Source organism: Orycteropus afer, unplaced genomic scaffold (assembly GCF_000298275.1).
Source record: "Orycteropus afer afer isolate SDZICR_OR568_19922 unplaced genomic scaffold, OryAfe1.0 scaffold00074, whole genome shotgun sequence".
Classification (NCBI taxonomy): Eukaryota; Metazoa; Chordata; class Mammalia; order Tubulidentata; family Orycteropodidae; genus Orycteropus; species Orycteropus afer.
In genome coordinates this window covers 2,366,573-2,375,157 of record NW_006921661.1, presented here as the reverse complement: position 1 = coordinate 2,375,157, position 8,585 = coordinate 2,366,573, and the positions used below count along the sequence as shown (strand labels likewise).

The following is an 8,585-nucleotide window of genomic DNA, read 5'->3' as shown; positions in this document are numbered from 1 at the left end:
GGCAAACCCTGCCCCCCAGCCTGCTCCTACCTGTGCGGGCACAACAGCCCACCTCAGAGGTGGCCTTGACCCCCTTCCTTCTGGGAGCCAGGTGGGGAGACCAGGTCCCAGGCAGAGGTGCTCTGCCAGGTGGGGTTTGAAGGGGGCTGTGGAGGCAGGCCCAGCCGTGAGGATGTGGAGGTAGACCTTTCTAAGGGCAGGAAAGATGGAGAGGAAACTTCTGGGACATCGCCCGAAGGGTAGATGGAGACACTATGGTAAATGGAGGTTAGATCCAAGCCCCTGAAATAGGGCCTTGGGCCCTTATGCTGGAATCTACCCCATTAAGATTTTACACCCAAGTGTCTTGGTCAACTTGAAGCAGCTTAGATGGACACCCTCTGGGCTTTGCTCTCCCCCAGGTCCCCTAGAAGGCTACCGGTACTGGAATGTGTGGTTGTGTAATGGAAACAGAGAGCTGAACTTAACAGCTCTAGTGTTCTGCCACCAAATAGCATTTCCCTTCCAGCTCCTTTCAGATAACTTTATTGCCCTGTAGTATAGAAAGGGGAGCAGGATCCAAACCCTTGCACAAGGAGGACTGTGTGCCACACCTCTGGCCTTCCCCTCAGTTTTCTGCCTCAAGCACACCCAAAGAGCGGGCCAGGACACTCTGGATTACAGAGGGTTTTTCAGAGGCAACCTATGTGGGTGCCTGCCCCGATTGTACTTTCCTGAGAGGAGTGTAAGTGAGAAGCGGCTTGTCACAGGATCAGAGACTAAGAATCGCACCTGGTCTGACTCCTCCTTTACCTGTTCCCTGACCCTACACCAAGCAATGATACATAGCAGGGAGGATAGCCCCCCCTCCCACAGTGGGAGGCCCTTAACCCCAACTTCCTGTCCCCTAGCCTGCCTCAGTGCCTGAGATGCCACTATTTGCATCCCCTTTCTGGTTAAGGTACAGAGTACTTATTTTACTGCAGATATGTCTGTGTTTCTCTTGACGCCATTCTGAGGAAAGCTGGCTGGCTCAGCTCCTCTGGTCAGTTGGCCACTATAGTGTTGAGAGCAGGGCTGGGGGTTGGAGTTGGGGTGTTGATGGTGGCCCCCTGAGGAGTGGGTGGTGGTAGACTCAGTGAAGAATAGATATTAACTTCATATACCCCGACACTGCTACAGCCCCTTCCGAATGGAGAGAAGATACCTTGGTTCTCAAACAGGAATAAAAATAAGTCCTCTGAAGCCTTTCAAGATGTCATTCTTCACTCTCTCAGTGGCTGTGATGTCCTGCTATACCACTGGTTTTCTTACTGTTTCCAGTCAGTAAAGAGGGTGGGGGTCCTTTGAAAATGACTTAGGTTCTGCATCTCATTCAGCATGACCTGGGGGATACTTCCCTCCTAGAACTTTGGCTCCTAAGTAAAATGAGGATCTGCTCCCTGCGTGTTGGCTTATGAGATACGCCATGGAAGGTGAAGACCCTCTGTAAATTGAAGAGCTGTACAAATAATAATGCAGACTTGACCAGTGCTGGGACCAGCTGAGGTCTCAGATGTATAGCTGGGACCAGGTCCAGTGGAGGAAGGAAGAGTGCTTTCCTTTGCTCTGAGCATTATTGAGCTGTCTGCCTCTGGAGGGTGGGTGCACAGGCTAGGGGCTACTTCTTGGGATGCTGTGGAAGGAATTCACCTACCAAGTGGAGTTGAAGCCCTAATACTGGGATTTTCCAGACTTAGGGTCTTCTAAGAATTCTGTGCAACCCTCCCCCCCCAAACCCAGACTCACTGCCATCATGTTGACTGGACTCTTAGTGATGACTCCTTGGGTTTCCAAGGCAGTCTCTACGGAAGCAGATTGCCCAATCTTCCTTCTGATGAGAGGCTGGTGGGTTTGAACTGCCAGCCTTCTGGTTAGCAGTCACATGCCTTAGGCACTATGCCACCCCACAAATACCAATTATCATCCTTCCTTCCTTTTTTCTGAGAAGCTGGCAGTGGGTGGAGGGGGAGGGTTGTGGCCTCTCCTGGGCTAGACTTATGCATCAGCCTAGGGAAAAGCTGGGAGGTGGCTGAGCTGGAGAGGAGCACAGGACAGGCTCTGTGTGCAGAGTCCTTTGTGCTCAACCTGCCCCGCCTTGGGAGAACACAGAATTTGGGAAGGTTGAGATGGAGGAGGCGGAGGAGATGGAACAACCAGGGGCTTCAAGAGCCGCTTTCTTGTACTGTAGGTAGAACTAAGTTTTGGCCCAAATGTCATAGATCCTTGAGATCTCAGACCTTACACACCAATGAAAGTGGGCTTGAGGTGACACAGTCCATCAGAGACTCAGAATCTGTCTCCAGACTCCCAGTTCAGTGCAACTTCAGGGAAGATGAACTGGGAGATGCTATTACAGTTTCCATTTTACAGGTGAGGAAAACAGATTCTGAATTAGAAAGGATTCATCCTAACTTCTAGCCAAGACGAGTACCAAGTTATTTCCTGTTTGAAAGTGGAGAGAGCACACAGATTTTTCTGGGTTCATGAGAGCAAGGATTCTGATTTGTGTGTGTGTGTGTGTCTCAAGAGCATGTGTTTAAGTCTACACATCATCTTAGGAATGACAAGCAGCTGTCGGCTCCCAGGTGAGCCCCAGTCTGGGATTTGAGTCTGTATGGATCCCATTCTCTACCCCTTCAGACAAAGCAGACTCAGCAGCCCTTTCTGACTGTATTTCTAAGGACTTTTATTGTTGTCCTGCTCCAACACCACAGTAAAAAGGGACCTGCAAGCTCCAGGCCTGTACCATGTGCTACCACAGCAAAAACATCACCCACTTCAACATGTTCCCACCCCACCCCCAGATCTACTCACAAGATAAATATGTGTTACATTTTTTTTTAAAGAAAAAAGAATAAATTAATAACTTAAGTGATTAGGCACCAACAGTGATTTGAAAAATTAAATGTCAATTTTAAATGGCAACAGGACGAAAACTTAAGACTGGGCTTCTACTAGCCCATTATTTTCTCTTCCTGACAAATAGCAACAATTCTGTGTGAAATAATTCTAAAATTTCAAGACACACATAACCAACAGATACACAAGAACACACACCACCAATATCACATGACAGCCTGAAGCTTCTAATGGGCCTTCAGGAGGCAGCCCACTGTGGCCCCAGGCCTCAAAGCATTCAGCCTGGTCCTAGAAAGATGGCCCCAGCAGGAACGGTCTTGACATTTCATGTGGCCAGCCTCACTTCCTCTCCATTTTACAGATGAAGGCTCAGAGAGAGGAAGGAAGTGTTAATTTGTCTCCTGCCATCCACTCTCCTTCCAGAGATCTCTCAAAGGGGTGTGGGTTGGGGTAAGGTTAGTAGGCAGAAGTCATGGCATGAGGCCAAGACCTTAGGCCAAGTGGCAAGTAAAAGGGCCAGAGGGCAGAATGGGGTTGAGTCCATGGTCCAATAACTTCAGAATAGTTGTGCTTCTGTCCAAGGAATAGGGCATATTTTAATGGTTTCAAACATGGAAGTTACCAAAATCAATCCAGGGAAGGAACTGGATTAACGGGCTAATGCTCATGGGTGCTGCTCATCCCTGATGATCCAGACCTTCGAGAAAGAAGTGACAGAGCAGCAGAGAATTCCTTCTTAAAACAGCTGAACATGAGTCCTAGAATGGGACTGAGACCACCTAATTCAACTACCACCTAATTCAACCACAGTTGGGCAAAAACTAAGGTCCTAAGAAGATACCATCTCCTTGTAGCATGCCCTCCCACTCTCCCTCTTTTCCCTTTGTCTCTACTCTTCTTGCAGAGGTGGAGTTGAAAGTGGGTGAGGGAAGCTGCTCCTTTGGGGGGCCCCATGCAGGATCAGTCATTTTGAGAGCTATGCTCAGAGAAAGAAGAAGGCATCTTCATTCTGGGGTCTCTGTCTAGCCAGGCTACCAGGAGAGGTAGACTTTTACCACTGATAAGCCAAAAGACAAGTTTTTTTTTTTTTTAAATTAAGTCAACTTTTTGTTTTTTGGGGAGGGTAGGGGGCATGCCATACAGGGTTGGGTACTTGGGGCTTATGTGTCAGAGTCTCTGCTTTTAAGGCCAATTTTCTTTTCTTCTGTATTTATTTCCTTCTCTACCCCCAAGTCTATCCTAAGGGTTTTGGCAGTTAAAGGGACCAAGTATTGGAAAGAGGCCTCCTTGGAGATTAGATCTGAACACCTCTGTCTCTGAAGACTCCAACCAGTTTCATTCACATCATAGTACACTCAGAAAATGCTAACATTTGTACGGTACCGTGGCATCAAGAGGGGAGGCTGCTGGGGCTGGAAACAGGGTATCAACACCTGGGCTCACCTGTAATCTTCTGGGGTTGGGCAGAATGAATAAGTACCCTGCAAACCGTCCCAGTGTCAGCCAGCGCTCCCACTACCATTTTAACTCTGGGAACACAGAGGTATGGTTTTATCTCTTCTGAGTGGCTGAACCCATATTCCCAAAGGTCTTTTGTTCCCAAGGTACAAGGTCTCCCAAGTGGCTCCTTCTTTCAGGTACCTCTTTTCCTAGGAATCTCCTACCCTAATCTCCATCTCCACCATCCGCTGCTTCCCCACACCTACCCCAGCACTAAGCTCCCTGTACAAGTAGACTTTGCTTCCTCTGCACTCCATCAGTGTTTTAGGTCTCTCTCTCTCTCACGGCCATTATCAGTATCTCATGTCCTGTCTTTTTCTCACTTGACTGTGACCTTCTCAAGGGACAAGATCCCAGTCATTCCTGTGTCTTTAGTGCCTAGCCAGATCCTGGCCACAGCAGCCATTAATAAATGTTCACTGAGTTCATGTGAACTGATGTTAGGAGAAGAGGAGCTATTGTTGAGAAAATAATTTCTCCCAGGATGGAATTTAGAGAATGATCAGGCCATTGGTCTGGTGAAGTGTGTGTGTACATGTGTATACATAGGAGTTGAAAGAGATGTGGTAGCCATACCCATGAAACATAGTGGGAAGTTACTTTTTGAAGAAAGAAGGTCTATTCACCCCAGGGAAGGATGAAACGTCTGACTGCCCTATGGAACTCTTGAAAATTTGATTAGAACTTTCAACTTAAAACTTCTGATACCCCCTTACCCCTGCCCCTGCCAGGCTTCAAAGAAGGATCCTGGGTAATGGCCTACCTCCATCAGTGGCTGGGACAGGAGAAAGGGGATGCTGATCTGATAGCCTTTCAAGCCATTGAAGGAGAGGATTGGCCTGTCCTGTCCCTGTAGCCAAGTCTGAGTTCAACATGGCACCTGGAATGCTGGGGAGTAGCAGGCCCCAGGAGGGTCAAGTGAGGTAGAAAACACTCTGGTCCTGGCACCAGGCCAGACTTGCAACATGTCCTGGGACTTGGCACAAAACCCAGCCAAACGGCACAGGCTGCCAGTGACACACCCATGCCGTCTTCCCTCAAATTGCTTTACCTGTCAACCATCAGTCCTCAGAACTGCTCTCCTATCATGCCACACACACTGCTACACTTACAGACAGATCACTTCTTCACTCCTCTTCACTTTGCATTCTCTGTGGCAATGCCTTAGGCACTCCACCAGGTCCTTGCACTGTATTTTCCTGCTTGCTGCATTGTGCCCCTATCCCCACAGTCTGGCTTTAACCTCTGCATCTCATGCTTAGTCACACTGCCTCTGGGCCATTGCCCATCACACAGCCCATCTTGTGGTAATGTACTTGCTGCACCCACGCACTGCCCTGTGCCTCTGCTGGTTCCTATCACAAGATGACCTCCTAATCCTTGCTTCACTTCCATTCCACATCACATATTCCCTCCCCCCACTCCCCACTTGCACACTGCAGTTCTTACAGCTCTCCACCAGCCTCCCTTCGCCATGCTGACACTCTCGTACTACACGCTGCATTGCCCTGCACAGGTCCAAGCCTTCCCCATCCTGGTGTTCTTGGGCGTGGTGGGGGATTCTCAAGGTCAAGTTTAGGGAAGAGAATGACACCGTTTCAGAGAGGCATCAGAGAGTGGCAGAGGGAACCTGTGGCTCCAGAGTTCTGGGGATCTGACCCCAATAGTGTCTTTGTTGCTCCAGTTTCCTGGGCACCAAATCCTGGTCCTTCATTATCAGTTTTCCCTTCTTTTTGTCATTTTTCCTTCTGCCTTTCCCATCCTGCAGTAGCTACACTGAACATCCTTGGCCTGAGAGTTGGGGAGCACTGCAGGTATCAACTGCCCTGCTGTGTCTGGGGATCCCATTCCTTTGCTCCTCAAGACCACCTTTACTTTCCTTCTTGACTATTTCATATTTTAGTGGGCTTGTCTTCTGCTCTGCTAAGAGAAACAGGGATGCAAAAGTCCATGTCCACTTTGGTCTGCTGGTCCTTGGCTCTCTGGGTCAGCAAGACAACTTCTCTCTTCTGGGACTGAAGGAGAGGTAGGCCAGGTAGCTGGAGGGAAGAGGGCTGAGGGCTGTGACCTAATGTGAGGTGTGGAATCTGGCTCAGATCCCCAACCCCTCCCTCCAACATCTGGTAGATATTCAGGTCGAAAGGACAGGAAGAGGCTGAAGGATGCTTTTTGGCAACAGCTCCTAACTAAGGTGGGTGGAGGCATGGCCATTACTGATAAAAATCAAAAGGTAGACCCAGAGTGGGCAGAAGAAGTGCCTCAATCAGGCCCTCACCTCCCAGAGGAAGGTTTCAGGGTCCCTGATGTCAAGTGCTTTGAAGGCCAAGAGTGGCAGAGTGGCGAAGAGGTGGGTGGGAGGGGCCAAAGGGAAGGAAAAGGGAGGGGAGATGGAGAGAAGCCAGCTCTAGAGATGCTGCCACTCCACAGGCTTGGTGGCTCCATGTCACAGCTTCGCACCCTTGGAAGGCTCTGAGGACTGCCGCACATCTGTCCACTCCTGCATGGTGTTCTGCAAGGCCTGGGTCTTTTCCTTGTCCACTTGAACATAGTCCACCTTCTCGTCGGAAGTGACAGATGATGTGGATGGCTGAGGGCACAGAGTGGGAAAATGGAAGTGGCTTTGAGTTACTAGTAATGTGGGGAGCTTCTCCAAGAGAAGAGGTGGGCCCCTGCCTGCCCTTCTGATCAGCTCAGAGCCTGTATTCTTTTTCTGAATGTGGTCTTTAAAGCTTGAACTCCAAGCTCATCATGCCCCCTGTATGGTGCAACAGCCCCTGCCAGACCTTCCTTGGGAGTAGGTCTTTCCCTGGTCCTGGCAGATGGGTCCAGGCTTGATCTCTGCTTCTACCCACATCCCTCTGGACACTCGTCTAGGGGAAGGAATTCACTGAGAACCAAGAATCACCAGCCACAGGAGACCTGTGTCCCCTTGCAAGCCTTCTCAACCACCCTGTGAGGAGGCATTGCACAGAGGTGGAGCGCCCACCCTGGTGTCTACACTGGTTAGCTAAGTGGGCTTCTTATAGAAGACCTTGCTAGGTCAACAGCCCCTTCTGTAAGCCACTGTACTGATGGCAGCATTTTGGGACCCATCCAGAAATTTTTCCTCAAAAAAGTGTTCAAGACCAGAAGACCTGAGTGTTGGGTCTGTTACTAATTCACTCTGTTGTTGTTGGATGCTCTTGACTCAATTCCAACTCACAGTGGCCCCATGTGACAGAGTATTCAGTTTGTAGCCCCGAGAAAATCATTGCTTTCTGTGCTCACAAAGCATGTGCAATATCTGTTTTCCCATCTGTACAGTGAGAAGGATGGACTGGGCGATTAGGTTCTAGGAACCTAGGGTACCTGTGCTCTGATAGAGAAACAGAGAAAGAGAGAGACAGGAAATATGAGCCTTGTAAGATCCAGATTAGAGCACAGCTGAGTCTTAAGTGCTAGGCAGGCATCCTGGCCTCCATGGATCCCTTAAGGCCCCCAAATAAGTGACCCCGCCCCCCTCCAGGTACCTTGCGGTGGGGGCTTGGAGAGTTCGGCTGGAAGTCCAGAGCCAGATAATCGACACTGCCAGTGCTCTTCTTAGGGGCTGGGCTGTTGGTGCCGCTGGCAACGGGAGATGCAGACACTGGGTTTTGCTGTCACAAGGAGAAAAAAACTGTTAGTGAGGCTTATGAAACAGCTTCCCACCACCTAGAAAAATATACCACAGGAGTAAGAGCCATTTTTACTGAGTCGTCTACTCTGTACCATGCACTGTGTTGGGACTTCTCATGTTATCTCATTTAAATTGTCACAACAATCCTGATGTAAGTATTATTACTTTTTTTTTTAAGGTAAAACTGAGAGGCTCAGAGATACAAAGTGATTTGCCAAAGGGCACGTAGCTAGGGAGTGCTGGAACAGGGATGGGAACCAGGTTCTGTTTTTCACTTCCAAACCAACGCTAACCTCACTGTACCGTGCTGCCTCCCTTTTATGACATCAGACCAAATGTTCTCTACAGTCTCCTGAAGATCACATCCTAAGGAGCCATGTTGAAGCAGCTTGTTCTCTTCAGCCCTAGGTCCTCAGAGGTCTGAGCAGAGTTGCCTAGTGTCCAGGCTATACAAAGTCCCAGTTCTTTTTTCTTAGTTTTTATTGTGATTTGTTGACAGTTTACAGAGCAAATTCATTTTCCATACAGCAGTTCACATACACTTTTTTTT

The 8,585-nt window shown here is 49.1% G+C and overlaps 1 protein-coding gene across 1 annotated transcript in view; it reads right to left on the bottom strand.

Annotated features, from left to right (window-relative positions):
• Positions 1-6,823: 6,823 nt before the first annotated feature.
• GAB2 (GRB2 associated binding protein 2) overlaps positions 6,824-8,585 on the bottom strand; it is a 245,087-nt gene continuing 243,325 nt past the window's right edge. Inside the window, exons 9-10 of the mRNA XM_007940891.2 lie at positions 7,890-8,015; positions 6,824-6,967 (exon numbers count right to left, since the gene is read on the bottom strand). Of these exons, the coding sequence (XP_007939082.1) occupies positions 6,824-6,967; positions 7,890-8,015 (270 nt within the window). The remainder of the gene's footprint in view (positions 6,968-7,889; positions 8,016-8,585) is intronic.